General features: G+C 40.8%; 1 protein-coding gene across 4 annotated transcripts in view; it reads right to left on the bottom strand.

The window, feature by feature from the left end:
* sardh (sarcosine dehydrogenase) overlaps positions 1-18,376 on the bottom strand; it is a 36,661-nt gene that overhangs the window by 6,660 nt on the left and 11,625 nt on the right. For all 4 annotated transcript variants that reach the window (XR_016118219.1, XR_016118218.1, XM_089019980.1 and 1 more), the window contains exons 12-18: positions 16,833-16,974; positions 11,055-11,138; positions 10,300-10,413; positions 10,058-10,196; positions 9,209-9,322; positions 8,146-8,293; positions 3,397-3,490 (exon numbers count right to left, since the gene is read on the bottom strand). Coding sequence is in view for 2 of the 4 variants with exons in the window: in XM_089019980.1 (XP_088876106.1) it covers positions 3,397-3,490; positions 8,146-8,293; positions 9,209-9,322; positions 10,058-10,196; positions 10,300-10,413; positions 11,055-11,138; positions 16,833-16,974 (835 nt within the window). In the remaining 2 variants the exon portion in view is untranslated. The remainder of the gene's footprint in view (positions 1-3,396; positions 3,491-8,145; positions 8,294-9,208; positions 9,323-10,057; positions 10,197-10,299; positions 10,414-11,054; positions 11,139-16,832; positions 16,975-18,376) is intronic.

The following is an 18,376-nucleotide window of genomic DNA, read 5'->3' as shown; positions in this document are numbered from 1 at the left end:
GATAAGACCTTCACTTCCTCTCCCTTGCTAGCTGCTTTTCTTTAATCCAAATCAACAGAAGTTTTTCAACCTCTTCTATTGCCTGAGACGTTGCTTAGAAAACACAGAAACACCGTTAGCCACACGTAGCAATGGTCGACTTAGCATACTGGTACTGGGACGCTAAGTCACACAAAAGCACACCTCGTTTGTGTTTTTCCATGATCTTCTTCTGCTCGACCATAATTTTCTTTAATGTCTTCGTAGGCTTAACACTAGCCTGTGATGGGGTCTTTTTCGGTCCCATAATCGCAAATGTACTCCACTTGATAGCAAACCACGTCTGCAGTCAAAGGCGTGTGGAAAACTAGTCCGCCAGTCACCGTGGTGCTGTTCGAGCATGTGGTTTAATGTCCATCCGCTGAAAACTAGTCCACCAGCCATTGTGGCGCTCCGTGTGTTTCCCGAAAACTAGTTTGTATGCCAAGATTATATTCTCACAAATTTAATGTTCATATGGCGAAAGGTTTGTGAGCTAAAGCATTCGTAAACGGAGGTATCACTGTACATAGAATGTTTTTGCAGATTAAGGAATTTCCGTTTGACAAAATTCCTTATGAGAGAATATCGAAAAAAGTGAAAACTTTTGTACAGATGACGGCTGAAGAAACCTTCTCATCGATGGACCACTCCTGTACGACTGAGAGCTTACACAGACGTTATGAGAGAATACTTACTGTATTTCTTTGATCATTTTTGTGTCTCCAAAAAAGACGGTAAAGCTATGTGGTTTATCCGCATTGGATCACTTTTTTTTTTAAAGATGAATAGTCAATCACACATATTGATTAATATCACTGTGCGGGTAACCAAAAAAAAAAAACTGACGCTGAAGCTAATTTTCCATTTCGCCTTATGGGAAATTAAATACGAACCAATCCGCCACCCAAAAATAGATTGTGTTAATCCTTTGAGGTCCTGCTGTATTTGAATAATGCTTTGACAAGGAAGCAACGCCCGCTGGTGACTGAAAATCAGCCCGTGAAGCAAATGAGGAAAGAAAAAAAAGAACAGGAGTGCGAAGTGACAAGGGAGAAATGTCTCCAACAGTTTCCCCAGTGGGCGCTGTGACGATCGGGCCATCTGGCCAGCAGAGGTTCACCACGGGCCTCATATGTACACGTTTGAAGAAAAAAAAAAATGAAAACTCACAAACCCGCAGAGATGAAATGCATACGCTCGGCGCATCAAACATGGACTCACCCCGCACATGAATAAACACAAATAGATCAAGATTAATTGAAATGACCCATGTACACGACAGTTAGTCCTCTGGTGATATGGGAGGGAAAGGGGGTACCGCGGGAAAAGAACCGCGGGCAAAAGAGCGCAGTGTTCTCTCGCCCGGGCAAAGACCAGTAAACAGCACCAACGCTGCACAAGCGACACACTTGCGTATGCGGCGCAAACACTGTCAAGAGAGCGATGCTGTCTGCAGTCGCTTGTAGTCTGAATAACTCACGCTAGAGCAACTACGACAGCGAGCTCGGGCATGTGTTCGTCGCAGCGTGATCCGGAACAACACGCTTGCTTTGGTCGCAGGTCAGTGACTGTGCTGGTCACTCTCATAAGACATGCATATACATAAACGGACAAAATCACAAACACATACATACACACTGGATATCCATTTCAAAGAGCAAGTTGAGTGATTATGATGACAAAAAAAAATCTGTTATTTTTGACAAATGACAAATTAAAATGATGATTGTGACTGAAAAGTGACCTTGACAGTTTTGAAAGGCGCTTATAAAATGCAATGTATTATTATTATTTGCCAATTTCAAGAATGTATAATTATTCAACTACGTCTGTGTAGGCTCTCAGTCCTACAGGAGTGGTCCTTCGATGAAAAGGTTTCTTCAGTCATTATCTGTACTTCTTTAAAGGTGTTAGACATTTCGCTCCTAATCCGAAGAGCTTCATCAGCGAACTAAAGTTTTGCTGGTAACTCTGGCCCTATACATATCCCTGAGACTTATCAGAGCAGAGGTTTGGCACTGCCACCTCTGTCCATTAGGGATATATATATAGCGCCAGTTACCAGCACAACTTTAGTTTTCTGACGAAGTTCTTCAGATGAGGAGCGAAACGTCTTTCAAAGAAGTTCAGATGACGGCTGAAGAAACCTTTTTATTGACTTATTAAACTGCCAAAATTCTAATTTAAACCTAAGTTGGAAAAAATACAGCAACTAAAATTAACTACTAACAGAATCAAACAACAAAATATTAAAATCATGATCATTAACTCATTCACTGCCATTCCCGAATTTATTCAAGGAATTGAAAATATGACGTAGAGCACCATTCCCGAATTTGTTCGGGTTTTGGTTTTTCATGCTTGGGTGCATGCTGGCCATGACCTCTGGCAATGTTTTTCCCTTCAACAAGGGGGCAGAATCTGCCTTTTTTCTATGTTAGCGCATTGTTCCAGCTTCAGCTGTTGATAAAGCGTTATTTATTGCATTGTATTTTGTACAACCACCCCCATTTCAAGATCAGATATCTCCAGACCCACATAATTTAGGAATTAACTATTTTCTGATGAAAGAAGAGTGTATTGTTTATGTGGTCCTAAAACCCAATATTCTCAGGGTCATGGGATTTGAGTGAAAATGACAAAAACCCTGGCACTGGAATGAACACATTTTTGCACGTCTGGCAGTGAAGGAGTTAAGATTAAAAACACTCAATGGATTACAAAGAATACATGCTGTTGAGTAAAGCTTTTTTCAAAATAATTTAGTTTATGTATTTATGTGTCAAAGAGGACATGAAGGCAGCTGGTGTGCGAGAAGAGGATGCACAAAACCGGGATAGATGGAGGACACTGATTCGCTGTGGCGACCCCTGAAGGCAAAAGCCGAAAGGAAAAGAAGAAGATGTATTTATGTATTTGTTTATCCACTTATTTATTTATTTTTTTATTTCTTTCTTTATTTATTTATGCATGTGTGTCTGTACTATATTGGTCTGAATAATTTTGATTTGAAGAAATGTCACGACTGGAAAGCGATGCTAATTCTCTATTCGCCTGTCAACCGGATTTTGCATTGACTGCTAGCATTAGCACTAGCAATGCTCGTAAAACGTCTTGTATTTGTTTTGTATGTGTTTATTGGGGTGTCATTAAACGGAAGGCAGAACTATTCAAGGAATTATCCAGCCACAGTAGAAGTTGAGTAGCGGTTCAACAAATGAAGTTACATTTTTGGTTATAAAAAAAAAAAAACGGATAAAAGCAGGTGCATGACAGCAGCGGCGCGAGTGAGTGCGTGTGCGAAGCCATTAAACGCATCACTTGCAAATAAAAGTCACGAATGAGTATTTGTGTGCTCCACACGAGCGTTCTTACCTGATGGCCGGCTGCGGTGACAACTTTGTGTGTTGAAAAAGGGAATGCGTCGTTGCTGAGGTCTGTGTCCAACACCTCTTGTAGCACCTCCCGACTGGACAACGACATTAAAAAGACTAAATTAAGTCATGCAAAAGGTCATTTAACTCATTCACTGCCAGACGTGCAAAAATGTGTCCACTCCAGTGCCAGGGTTTTTGTCATTGTCACTGGAATTCAAGGACCCACAGAATATTGGGTTTTAGGGTGACATAAAAATTCAATACAGCATTAGAAACCTTATACTCTCTTCTTTCATCAGGAAAAAAAGAGTAAATTCCTAAATTACATGGGTCTGGAGTTATATGAGCTTGAAATGAGGGTGGCTGTCCAAAATACATTGCAATACATATTGGTTTATATAGCACTAACTTTGAAAAAAGGAAAATGCTGCCCTCTTGTGGAAAGGAAAAAAAACATTGCCAGAGGCCATGGCCAGCGCTTTATCGGCACCCAAGGATGAAGAAAACCAAAACCCGACCAAATTCGGGAATGGTGCTCTTTCATATTTTGAATTCCCAAATAAATTTGTGAATGGCAGTGAATGAGTTAAAAAAAGTTTCATACTCATGCTTTTATTTTCTTATGTCATTCACCAATTATCTCATGAAGTGAATTTAATGACATTTTTTTTTTTGTCAATCACGTTCTGGGAAAAAATAAACTAAAATTAATGTAGCAACTTGAACAAGACTATTGATTATTTAAATGATTTTAAAAAATGGACCTGAATCAAACACAAAGATTAAACATTCTATTTTTTCATGAAATCTATTCTTGAGTCCCTCAATGGGGTTGAGGTCTGGGGACTGAGATGGCCAAGAGAGGAGGTTTAGTTATAGCTCGAATGCAATTTTTCAGTATGAGAGGATCTTTCTGCAGTTAAAAATGTTTTATTTGTTTAAGGCTTTCAACAATAATTATGCAGTGCAGTTTATTGGGAAAATGCCAATTCCTTATGTGCTCTACAATGATCCATGCAATGAGATTGAAAAAAAAAAAGCTCATCGCTCACCAGCAATCTAAAAAAAAGGTGCTATTCTGATAACGCGCTGCCCCACACACGCACAAGATCAATATTACATAAAAAAATGAGAAAAAAAAGTCAGCGGCAAAAAGGACTAAGTTGAACTTACTTTGATTCGTGTACACATGCGAGGGTAGCAGTGATAGAACGCAACGCCGCCTCTGAAGGATATTTTTTACAGGACTAAAAAAAAAATGCCAAGGAAGCCATGAGTGAAGAAATCAATGTAGCTGTCAGCTGAAAGAAGAGGCACAACTCTGTGCTTGCAAAAAGGGGTGAAATGGTACATTTGGCACCGTTGTCGAATTTGGGTCCTGCCCGAAGCAAAGCGTTTGTTCACTGAACTTGAGAGAACACAAGGCAGAACAATTAGCTGGAAATAATCAGTGAAAAGGTTGTGTGTACTCGTTTGTGAGGGTTTCGCAACCGCTAATCTCATTCTACCCCTTATCGGTAATTATTTTTTTTTCCCCAATTGAGGTTGCATGGACTTGCGCACATGACCTTTTTTTTTAGCACATCCCCTGAACTCATTCACAAATTTATTCGGGAATTGAAAATATGACGTAGAGTGCCACTCCCGAATTTTTTCAGGCTTTGTTTTTTTTAATGCTTGGGTGCCGATAAAGCGCTGGTCATGGCCTCTGGCATTTTTTCTTTTCCACAAGGGGGCAGCATTTCCCTTCTTTCCATGTTAGTGCTTTGTTCCAGCTTCAGCTGTTAAAGTCAAGGCCCGCGGGCCGAATCCGGCCCACCACATCATTTTTTTCGGCCCGCGAAAGCAAATCAAACTTGTTAAATTCCATGATGATTGCTAAAATCTGAGCCAAAATTTCATATTTTTGGATGTCAACCACAATAAAAGTCATTATTCTTGACTTCAGATTTGAAAACGAGTTATTCATTAATTTTCTGTGTGCTCTATATGTAATATTTGAAGGGATTTAAACATTCTAATGGGTTCCCCAAATTCATAACGGCCCTCGAGAGGAAACCATAACTACAATTTGGCCCGCGGCAAAAAATGACTGACACCCCTGCGCTAGATAAACCAATATGTTAGTATTGCTTTGTATTGTATTTTGGACAGCCGCCCTCACTTCAAGCTCAGATAACTCCAAAACCATTTAACTTGGGAATTAACTTTTTTTCTGGGGGTGTCGAACAAGTGCTGGTCAGGCCGCTGGCAATGTTTTTCACTTCTACGAGGGGGCAGCATTTGCATTTTGTTCACCCCCATTTCAAGCTCATATAACTCCAGACCCATATAATTTAAGAATTAACTCTTTTTCTGCTAAAAGAAAAGAGTCTAAGGTTTCTAACGCTATACTGAATATTCATGTCGTCATAAAACTCAATATTCTGTGGGTCCTGGAATTTACAACCACCCCCATTTCAAGATCAGATATCTCCAGACCCACATAATTTAGGAATTAACTATTTTCTGATGAAAGAAGAGTGTATTGTTGATGTGGTCCTAAAACCCAATATTCTGTGGGTCCTGGGATTTGAGTGAAAATGACAAAAACCCTGGTACTGGAGTGGACACATTTTGCACATCTGGGAGTGAATGAGTTAAGATTAAAAAAATGGATTGGGAAGAATATATGCCGTTGAGTAAAGCCTTTTCAAAATTATTTATTTATTTAATTAGCCATTTATTTATTTATTTAATTGCCCGTTTATTTATTTATTTATTTATTTATTTATTTATTTACTTATTTATTTTTTGCCTGTGCGTATGTACTTATTCAGACCAAATAGCATTTGGTCTGAATAATTGTTATTTGAAGAAATATCACGACTGAAAAGCGATGCTAATTCTCTATTAGTCTGTCAACCAGTTTTTACACTGACTGCTAGCATTAGCATGAGCATAGCTTGTAGAATGTCTTGTATTTGTTTTGTATGTGTTAAGTTTTACGGGAAACTCCAAAAGGGGTGTCATTAAACGGAGGGCAGAACTATTAATTCAAAACAGCAATGGAAAAAAACATGCATGTTTATGACCATAAATACAGTTTTGCTCTTAGCGGCTAAAACCGGCCTTCATTAGTTCCGTCTGGTGAGACGTGTCAAGGGCCACTGAATAATCCCCAGAGTCGACATTCAATCTGTTGAAGAAATCTATCGTGAAACTGGGATACACACTTAGCACGACGGGCTCCCTGGGCCAGTGACACACTCGATATGGCTTTGACGCAAGTGTTCACAGCAAGGGAGGAAAGAGATGGGCAGGGGGTGGAGGGGGAGTAGAAAGTAAGAGCTGGGTTGAGGATAAAAGAACATTCTGGATGTGTAAGGGGAGAATGTGATGGATAACAAGATCAAGAGGAGAGAAAATGAAAATACTTCTCAAAGGGAGGACATCAATGCGACGCACGTGTTGAGCAAAATGTGACTGAAATGTGAATTCCCAAGGAGTCTCTTATATGGCGAAGAACGACGTAGCGTGAAAAGGATTTTTGAGAGAGGTCGGTGATGATTCATCACAGTACTGGATTTTCTGCACTATAAGGAGATTTGGAGTATTGGGTACACCTTCAATGAACCGCTTATTTTCAAACTATTTTCATATACAGTCTAAACTCGATTTTCGAACATCTCAGTTCTCCAGCAATTCGTTTTTCGACCAAAAAAATGTGTTTTTATGCCTTGTTTCACAATGGAAAATCGGTTCACAACGGAAAATCGGTCCTCAACCAAAAATGGGTCCACAACCGAAAATCGGTGCTCGACCAAACTGAGCGCACCTGAATGCACCACTCGACCGCCCCCCTCCGCTTCCTTATATGTCACGTCACTTCCTTGTGTCACGTCTTATTGTGACCGATGCTTTAGTGTTATTGAATCAAGTTTTTATTAAAAAAAAGCAGATGTGTGTGGCTGATATTTCCGCAAATCGGACGTTATCCTCGTGTAGCGTTCCATTGTTAGTGGGCGTGTTTGTATAGTTCAATCGCGATTAAAAAAATAAGCAGACATTGGTTATATTGATTCTAATGGAAAATGTTTCGGTTTTATAATAATAACAATACATTTAATTTCTAGGTGCCTTTCAAAACTCAAGGACACTTTACAGTCACAGGACAAACAAATCACTGTGTTCGGATTATTGAGTATATAAGGCGCACCGCATTATAAGCCACATTGTAGAACCGCGACAATAGTAGCTGCGGTTACCTTATGTATCCACTAGATAGAGCTAAACCAAAGGGATTACAATACAATACAATACAGCTTTGTTTATATTGAGCATTCACAACCGCTGCAGCTGTAACAAAGTGCTTTAGAGAACATTTCAAATACTACGTTCAAGAAATTTGAATATTGATCCATATAGAAGACGCATCAGATTATAAGGCGCACAGTGTTGAGAAAATGAAATGCCAGACGATGTGCAAAAAGGTGTCCACTCCAGTGCCGACCAGTACGACCATTTTGGCCGTTTTTTTTTTCTTCTCCACAACAAACAAAATTATTAAAAAAATTGGAAACATTGATTTTTAAATTTCTAGTTATGTAGTACTCAGGTTGAAGTGGACATATTTTGACAGAATGTCGGTCAGGGCACTAGTCATTTGTCACAATGCCAATATAAGCACCACACACAGATGACATTTGAAATTCTCAGGTGAGAAAATGTCCGAGTATAACTTGATCCCTTTTTCTGCCCATTTTACCTCTTTGGTCCTTGGATACTGATCATGCCCATGTCCTCTGAGTGGTCAGTCAACTGGCAGCGGAAAGCCTGGTCCTGGATCACCGTCCGAATGTGGTTCCAGTTATGTTCAGCAACACCTCCTCCAATGGCCAAGTAGTACGCATCACCTGGAGGGAAATAGTAAAAAAATGCATTTTTTTTTGGTTGCCATTTTCTGGCTAGCATGAACCAACGGCAGGCGCAACAATACAAAAGCTGTAATTTAAATGTCAAAGTCCAGATGAGAAGTTTTCAAAAAATGTGACCGGCAATTTGCCCTGACAAGTGTATTAGGGCAGAATGACATCCGATGACAGAAAGAAAACTTTCTAGGATAGAGAAAAAATGTGCAGAAGGTGCAAGACAACATAAGCAGCTGTTTGTCCACAGAGACTATGCTGAGCCGTTGTGCCTTCTCTGCAGCACGGATATGCCAGCACTGTTTTTGATTGGGAGGAATGTCTGTTCCATTTGATTGTCATTGCTGGACAACTGGGTAGACAAGTATGTGGAATTGTCGCGGCTTGGAATTGAAGCGGATTGACGTGGAACAGGAGATGTGAGACAATCTCTCTTCGTCAATGGATGCTACAGCTTCGTGTTTACTTTCAACATTTAGCTTGTAGCAAACGTGCACATTCCACCATGACGTCCCTGATCCACTGGTGAAAAGGAGGCTTTGATCCTCTCCTTTTTCACCAAGAACTGCTTCATACAACAAAGATTGAAGATTGAATGACTGTGTCTTCTGTGTTGTGTCACATTATTTGTTATTTATTTTTTGTTGTTGTTTTAACTTCAAGATGGTGCCGTGAGCGTGGCTGCCTTTACAGCAGCTTCTGTATTTTGTTTTTTGACATATTCCTTTCCTTTCCTCTTACTTTGATCACTTCGTTGTTGTGAAATGTAAATGTCTCCACTGTGAGACTAATAAAGGCTAATCTAATCCAATCCAAGAACCAATTGGAAACATTCGAGAGTATGTTTTGGAGAATAATGGCGATTGGGGGTGGAATAATACCACCGTTGGCACGGTTACTCACCATTGGACTCGGGTGCCAGTGGGAGGTTGGCAGTTTCGGACTCCAGTCTGCTTACTGTGAGGTCAGCTTCCGTCCCTCCTCTTGAATTCAACATGCATGTGTACACAGTGGAACCTGGAGCACACAGGTTTATTTCATTTTCACCATTAGATTGTTTGTGCATTGTGAAAAGGTTTTGTTCAAAACATCAACACTTGTCATAGATCGTCTTTGTTTTCCCCCCGTCAATGTGTCAACCGGCGGTAATTTCTTCAAAGGCCCATTCCAAATCTCAAAGGGGAACACACCAGATCTCCCTCATTTGCTTCTTTGTGGTTTGACATACTTTTGAAACCCGCGTGTGTGATGCCTGGCGGGACTGTCAGAAGATGTACCGAATAAAAAGTGAAAGCCTTTTTTTTGCTTTCCCAGAAGATGCCGTGGCGAGGATGGGAACCCCCTCCCATTGAAGCGGAAATGTCAACCTAGCGCATTATGGGCAGGAACAGTGACCGCGAGACCGCCGACGACATTGTGTCGAATGACATCCACGTATAATTTCGGGAAGACGTAATTCGAGAACACGTCCGTCAACCTGCCTGGCTGGAGGACTTGCAAATGGCGGCCGTCCTTCAGCCACTACGCACCGCAATAGACGATTGACAGGGTAAGATACACATGAAAGCATCCTCTGTATATGCGTGACAACAAAATGCCACTCTGAATGATGAATGACGGGCGTCCATGTTTCTTTACCTTTTGTGATTTTAAGCCCCTCCTCCCCAAAAAAGCGGAAATTCGGGAGTCAACGAAAGTAACGGGGTGCAGTTTTTGTTGTCGGCTTTTGACTTCGGCGGATGTTCCACTGACCTGGTTTCTTGTTGACATCGGCGGTGAACAGCCAATCGGCTGCTTTTTTGGCATCTGGACCGGTGAGATAGAACTTTCCGAAATAAGACATGTCAAACACAGCCACGCCGTGCCTGCATGACAGACACTCGCTCTTTATCTGCATTTTAAAAAAGAAATTTGTTTTTTTTTTTTAATTGACCGTCAACATTCAATAGCCAAAACGTTCATGCCATGTCACGGCAGCGAGGCTAAACTCTTACCATGTCATGATGCGGGGGGAAGTCAAAGGTGTACTCTTTGCCGAGTAGCTCGTTGTATTTGTACTGCTGATTCCTCTTGATGTCATAGGCGCCGTAGTAATCGTAGTCTTTAACCTTTCCAATAACAAAGGTGATAGAGAATAGACAGAACAGAAGTTATTATATTTAAAAGTGTCATGCTGAGAAGGCCTACAATGGAATGAAGCACAGAAATTCTGGGGTCCATCTGAGGTGAACACACAGAGCCTGTTCAACTGACATCTTTATGTAGGAGATCTGGCCTTGGACTAATTTACGACTGGGTAAACTTCTTCACAGGAAGAGACAGGTTACATATCTATCAGTTCATGGAAAGGACAACCAAAAACATTTCTATGTTCTGTTTTTTTTTATAGTTGTTGATGCTTGGGACGTCCAGGGGCGTGGTATTCAAATCAAGAAGACTATGCTTTAATAATGTATCACTTAAATTTGCATACACTTTCAATGAATAGCTTGGCAGAGGTTGGGCGTTGGTCATGAATGGTTTCGTCCCCTGCCGGCAGTAAAAGACAATCTTCCTGTGTTCGAACCTTTGTTCACAGTGTCCGACTGAACATCTCTGACAAAAGGACAACGCAAATGAGGTCACCCCCCCAAAAAAATAAAATAAAATAAAATAAATAAATAAATAAAATGTGATGCGTGTACACAACGACATTCTGTGTTGAGCTTAGTTTGGATATTGATGAAATTGAAATGCGTGTGTTTCTCACGGGAGCTTGTCCGTCCTTCGTGAACCAGCCTGGTCTCTCCCAGCCATGCCTCTCCTGGAAAATGCAGCCTTGCTCAGTCAGCACCTACAAAACCAAATGAAGGCAACAGTCAGTCAATGGACAAAAAAAAACATGCAGATCTCTGAATATGATTGTTAATGTGTTGACTTTGGACACGTAGTTGCACCTGTGTGTTTTAGAATTTTGACAGTGTACGTTATATCATTAAACTCTGACTTTGCATGGTATAATAAACACAACAACAAATATGTACACCTAGAGCGCCATTCCCGAATTTGTTTTTTGTTTTTTTTTTGCTTGGGTGCCTATAAAGCGCTGGCCAGATATGTGGCAATGTTTTCTCATTCCGCAAGGGGGCAGCATTTCCCCTTTTTTTCCAGGGTAGCGCTTTGTTCCAGCTTCAGCTGTTGTTAGTGCGCTACATGAACCAATATGTATGTATTGCATTGTATTTTGGACAGCCACCCTCATTTCAAGCTCATATAACTCCAGACCATATAATTTAGGAATTAACACTTTTTTTCTGATGAAAGAAGAGAGTCTCAGATTTCTTGCGCTACATTGAATGTTTATGTAGTCCTAAAATTCAATATTCTGTGGGTCCTGGAATTCGAGTGACAATGACAAAAACCCTGGCACTGGAGTGGACACATTTTTTGCATGTCTGGCAGTGAATGAGTTACAAAATAAATAAATTGAAAAATCAGAAACTTACATACAGTACATAAGGACATGCCAACATTGGTATGCAGATTACCACCATTTTTTTTAAAAAACAATAAGAATTTGGGAAACTGAACCATGGTTGGATCTTTTTTTTAATGCCAATTCAATGTAAAAACACACATTTGCATAGGCAGGCTGCGTCAAGAGCCATTATGATGATTCAAGATTTTTATGTCATGCTTTGTAATATTACAGTAATTCAACCAAAAGAATGCAAATTTAGTTGAACAGAAACAGTTGATATCCATACTGTATAGTGTCTTCATATGCCTGATTGCAGTCAAGATTTTTGCATTCAGGATAAAAAATAAAAAAATAAAAAAGTTAGAACATCCCCCCCCATATCGAATGGAATATTTTTACTCCTTTGGTACGCCCAACAAAATTCAACGAGTACACAAAAGACATGAAAACTATTTCTTATTTGTGACATAATGGAACACTTCAGAATAAGATGCTTCACCTCTCACCATCGTCCTCCTCCTTCTCCTCCTCGTTGTTAGAACTGACAGTCGCCCACAGTTGCTACCGTAGGTATATGTTGTGCTAGCCGTCTCCTGCCAAACCTTCCCACACCATGCTATATTTACCATCCTTGCTACCCGGCAAAAGTGTAAGCAGCCGCGTCAAGAGTGGCCGCACTTAGTGTATCAAAAAAAAAGGAAGATTTATAAAATGACTGTCTAATAAGCTAAATAATAAAAACGGACACGCGAACACTAAGTACTTCTTCAGTCCTGGCGAGACCGGTATGACACATACATATCAGTTAGAAAATCACAGACTTTTATTATCCCGGTGTTGGTGCTAAAAATGCGTCGACGCTGCTTTGCAAGCTGAAGGAAGGCCGGTTGCTAGGTGATCGCTCCTTCAGCAAGTGATTAGCATGGACCTTAAAAGGTTTGGAGATGAAAGTCGCAAAAGTCCAGTCTCCCCGGAAAGTTACTCTCAGGGATGCAAAAACATGCTTATTATGTGACCTTCAACTGCATCGGAATCAAAATATTGCACCATATTTTGGGGTGTGGGGGGTTTTGAATAGGAAGAGGTTTAGATAAACCCCCAACACTCTCTGTTAACTCATTCACTCCCAGTTATGAATGTATTTGGGAATTGAAAATATGACTTAGAGCAACATTCCTGAATTTGTTCGGGTTTTGTTTTTTCTTGCAGGGGTTCGAGGGGGGGGGGGGGGCGGCGATAAAGTGTTTTTCAGACCTCTGGCAATGTTTTTTCCCTCCCACAAAAAGGCAGCATTTGCCTTTTGTACAGCTGCCCCGATTTCAAGCTCAGATTACTCCAGACTCATAATTTGGGATGTTTTTTTTCTCGTTGGGTGCCGATAAAGCACTGGCCATGGCCTCTGGCAATGTTTTTTTTCCTTTCCACAAGGGAGCAGCATTTCCCCTTATTCCATGTTAGTTCCAGCTTCTACTGCGCTATAGAAACCAATATTGCATTGTATTTTGGACAGCTGCCCTCATTTTCACTCACTCACTCTTGCAACTCCAGACCCATATAATTTAGGAAATAACTTTTTTTGCTCTGATGAAATAAAAGTCTAAGGTTTCTAATGTTGCATTGAATGTAGTCCTAAACCTCAATATTCTGTGGGTCCTACAATTTAAGTGACAATGACAAAAACCCTGGCACTGGAGTGGACACATTTTTGCACGTCTGGCAGTGAATGAGTTAACAAGGTTATTGTTGAAATGATCATTTAAAACAAAATGTAAAAATAATATAAAATGTAGTAAGGTAATATATTGAGTATAATAGTCATGAATTAAATGTGAGGTTCAGAAACAGGTGGATTTCTCCATCCCCCCCAAAGTCCTGGTGGTGGTCATCGGTCATAACTATAAAATACAACATACGTAAAAATTCCAATCGCTGAAAAAGCTTTTCAAGGTTAAACCCAACATGCTCAGAAAAATGAATAACCTTCTGGTCCACATGAAGCCATCTTTGATTCAAATTTGCTGTTCTGGACACTGTTGCTCATTTTTTAACCATGTTGAACACAACGTCTGTGTAAGCTCTCAGTCGTACAGGAGTGGTCCATCGATGAGAAGGTTTCTTCAGCCGTCATCTGTACAAAAGTGAAGGTTTCGGACGTTTCGCCTCCTATCCAAGAGACTTCGTCAGCGAACTAAAGTCTGACTGGTCGTATCGGCCCCATTTATATATCCCTAATGTCCAGACCTAGTGGCGCCGGACACAGCTATGATAGGTCCCTACTCTCAGGTTGGGGGGGGGCGCGGGACCCCCCCCTGTGGCCCCACTGATTGTTCCTACATTCCTGACTAACGATTGGCCTATTACCCCCACTCCCCCCGGTATCACCTCATCAGCATAACGACCCTCCTCAGCATTGCGAAAGTTGCCTAACCTGTTTTGCCTGAGCAGGCTATTGTATGAACGATCCAAATTGAACCTCACACCACCCGACCGGTTTAATGAAGGATTTTGTTGTTTTATAAGAATCGCCTCTTTTACCCCCCTTTCAAACCATCTATGTTCTTTCGCTAAGATTTTAACCTCATTGTCGTCAAATGAGTGGTTAGTAGCTTTTAGGTGCAAATGTACTGCCGATTGAGGCCCACTAGTATTATCCCTGCGATGTTGATAAAGTCTTTTTTTGAGAATTTGTTGAGTCTCCCCAATGTACTGCTCTTTACAATTTTCATTCTTACAATGTATGGAATAAACTACATTACTTTGTTTTTCATTTGGTAGCCTATCTTTTGGATGCACTAATTTTTGCCTTAACGTGTTTATCGGTTTGAAATAAGTAGGAATTTTATGTTGCCAAAGGACTCTTTGTAATTTTTCAGAAACTCCTGCAATGTACGGTACTGCTACTCCTCTCCTTTTAGAATCTTGAGAATTATTGGTTTCGTTCGCTATTCTTTCTTTCTGACATTTGTTGAATGACCACTGAGGGTACCCACAGTTAGTGAGTGCTCTCCTGATATGTTTTGACTCCTTTTCTCTACCTTCAGTGCTAGTTGGTATTAGTTTAGCCCTATGCTGGAGGGTTCTGATAACTCCTAGTTTATGTTGTAAAGGGTGGTTAGAGTCAAAAAGTAAGTATTGGTCAGTGTGCGTAGCCTTCCTAAAGACTTCTGTTTTTAGCGCTCTAACAGAGCGCTAAAAACCTAAAAGCTACTAACCACTCATTTGACGACAATGAGGTTAAAATCTTAGCGAAAGAACATAGATGGTTTGAAAGGGGGGTAAAAGAGGCGATTCTTATAAAACAACAAAATCCTTCATTAAACCGGTCGGGTGGTGTGAGGTTCAATTTGGATCGTTCATACAATAGCCTGCTCAGGCAAAACAGGTTAGGCAACTTTCGCAATGCTGATGAGGGTCGTTATGCTGATGAGGTGATACCGGGGGGAGTGGGGGTAATAGGCCAATCGTTAGTCAGGAATGTAGGAACAATCAGTGGGGCCACAGGGGGGGGTCCCGCGCCCCCCCCCAACCTGAGAGTAGGGACCTATCATAGCTGTGTCCGGCGCCACTAGGTCTGGACATTAGGGATATATAAATGGGGCCGATACGACCAGTCAGACTTTAGTTCGCTGACGAAGTCTCTTGGATAGGAGGCGAAACGTCCGAAACCTTCACTTTTGTACAGATGACGGCTGAAGAAACCTTCTCATCCATGTTGAACACAAGTGTTCACATAATCTATTGTGCAGCAAAACGCCGTGTAGCAACTACAAGGACGGACCCTGCCACACTCCATGGCAGTTAAATAAAGTCAGCAAAGGGAAAAAGAAGACTAAGTGGGATCATTAATGTTTAAATATGGTGGCAAAGGGGTCCATTAGGAATTTGTGTCGAGCGTCAGGGAAAAATTGAAAGACATGCGAGACCGAGTGACTGGAGATTAAGTGTATCGTTTATAGTCACGGGCGACATTAATAAATGGAGCCGCCGGTAGAAAAATGACGCAGCTAAAGTGCCATCTGCCTCTGCCTCAATCGTTTTTTTGACCGCGTGAAAGCGGCAGCAGAGGGGGTGGGGTGAGGTGGGGTGGGGAACAGTGAGTTTCAGTCAGTTGCCATGAAAAAAAATCGAGACAAACTATTAACACCTTCACTGACAGACGATGTGCAAAAATGTGTCTACTCCAGTGCCAAGGTTTTGTCATTTTCACTCAAATTGCAGGAGTTTTAGGACTAAATAAACATTCAGTGCAGCGTAAGAAACCTTAGAGTCTGATTTCATTAGAAGAAAAGTTAATCCTAAATTATATGGGTCTGGAGTTATCTGAGCTTGAAATAGGGGCGGCTGTACAAAAGGCAAATGCTGCCTCTACGTGAAAGGGGAAACATTGCCAGAGATCTGACCAGCGCTTGACCCCTTTGCAAGAAAAAAAAAATCCAAAGAAATTCGGAAAGGCGGTCCACTTCATGCTTTTCAATTCCCGAATAAATTCGGGAATGGCCGTGAATGAGTAAAGCGGGTTTAACTCATTCATTGCCAGACGATGTGCAAAAGTGACCACTCCAGTGCCAGGGTTTTTGTCATTTTCACTCAAATTCCAGGACACACTGAATATTGAGTTTTAGGACTACATAAACATTCAATCCAGTGTTAGAAACATTACACTCCCTTCTTTCATCAGAAAAAAAAAACGTTAATTCTTAAAGTATATGGCTCTGGAGTTATATGAGCTTGAAATGAGGGTAGCTGGCCAAAATACAATGCAATACATACATGTTGGTTTATATAGCGCTGTAACAACAGCTGAAGCTGGAACAAAGCACGAATGAGGAAAAAAAGGAAATGCTGCCCCCTTATGGAAGGGGAAAACATTGCCAGAGGTCTGGCCAGCACTTTATGGCCACCCCAGCAAGATAAACTAAAACCTGAACAAATTCGGGAATAGGAAGCATATTTTCAATTGTTAAATACATTTGTGAATGGCAGTGAATGAGTTAACAAAGATCCACTTTGGATTGTTTGAGCTTTACGCAAGCAGATGTGAGGCGGAGGTCAAAGGTCGCCATTTACCTGATGAAATGGATCCTTCCTCATGTTTCTGCTGGCCAGCGGCTCATCAAAGGGGAACACCACCGAGTAATTCTTGGCGTAAGACTCGTGGCTGCGTTCTCTGATCCAGCGTTGGTTGTCCGTCAGCGAGCTATGGAAACGCCTGAGAAGGGGAAAGGATTAGCCATTCAAACAAGCGTCGCTTGTTAAAATATCGCAATCGGACAGATGGCTGAAAACGATCTTTGGCTTGCCTGCAATATTTTACAGGTAATGAATGGAATATCGGAAAATATGACTGCACCATGGGATTTCTTTGGGCGTGTTTTTGTTCTAATGCTATTCTAAGGACCGTCCGACAACTAGGTACGAATAAGCAAAATCAAGCACTATATGGAACACTGAAAAATGCTACTCTGCACCATGAGATTTTTTTGTTTTTTTTGTGTGCATATTTGTTTTAATGGAAAGCCCGATAATTCATGTTACACAAAAAATACAAATAAAACAGAAAAAAAAATCAGGTACCATCCCATTTTTATAATATGAATATTTCTTCTGAGAAATTTAACTCATTCACTGTCATTCTCGAATTAATTCTGGAATTAAAAAGCATGATGTGGAGCAACATTCCCAAATTTGTTTCTATTGGGTGCCAATAAAGTCCTGGTCATACCTCTGGCAATGTTTTCCCTTCCACAAGGGGGCAGTATTTGCCTTTTGTACATCCGCCCTCATTTCATGCTCAGATAACTCCAGACCCATATAATTTAGGAATTACCTCTTTTTTTCTGATGAAAGAAGAGTGTCTAATGTTTCTTACAGTGCATTGAATGTTCATATAGTCCTAAAACACAATATTCTGTGGGCCCTGGAATTTGAGTGAAAATGACAAAAACCCTGGCACTATAGTGGATTTTTGCACATCGTCTGGCAGTGAATGAGTTAATAAGAACTGTCATGAGCACATGGTCCTGAAATAACGGGCCCGCATTTACCTCGACACTACTTTGCATCTTTACAAGTAGCGCCTCATCAACTATGATATCTATAAAACTTTATGACTTCTCTATTGCCAAGGATCGATGGGATGGTGTAAACTCGTTTAGATGTCGCTCCAGTTGCTTAAACGAGCCAAACAGGAAAGAAAAATAGTGGTGGTTTATTTCTGCTTGCTCTTGATTTATGATGTTAGATTGTTGCAATATGTTTTTGCTGCATTTTATTGGCTTGAAAGTTGTACTATTTGTGATGATCATTCAACATTCAATCCCATTTTATTGGCAATTCTTTTTAAGTGTCACAATAATCCAATTTGAGACGCATATATGACGTCGTTTTGCAATCAGTTTAGCTTGTAGTAGACGTGCACATTCCACCATGACGTCCCAGATCCAGTAGTGAAAAGGACGCTTTCATCCTCTCTTTCATCTAGAACTGCTTCATGTAACAAAGAGGGTGCAGAAAGTGCTTAAGAATGAATGTCTTTGTGTTGTCATAAATATTTTCCATTTCGTTTTATTTGGTTCTTTTGACTTCAAGATGGCTGCCTTTACAACAGCTCC

Source organism: Hippocampus bargibanti, linkage group LG18 (assembly GCF_051943395.1).
Source record: "Hippocampus bargibanti isolate YZ-2025 linkage group LG18, ASM5194339v1, whole genome shotgun sequence".
NCBI classification, from domain to species: Eukaryota; Metazoa; Chordata; class Actinopteri; order Syngnathiformes; family Syngnathidae; genus Hippocampus; species Hippocampus bargibanti.
The sequence above is the reverse complement of the archived record's forward strand: the minus strand, read 5'-3'. Positions and strand labels throughout refer to the sequence as shown.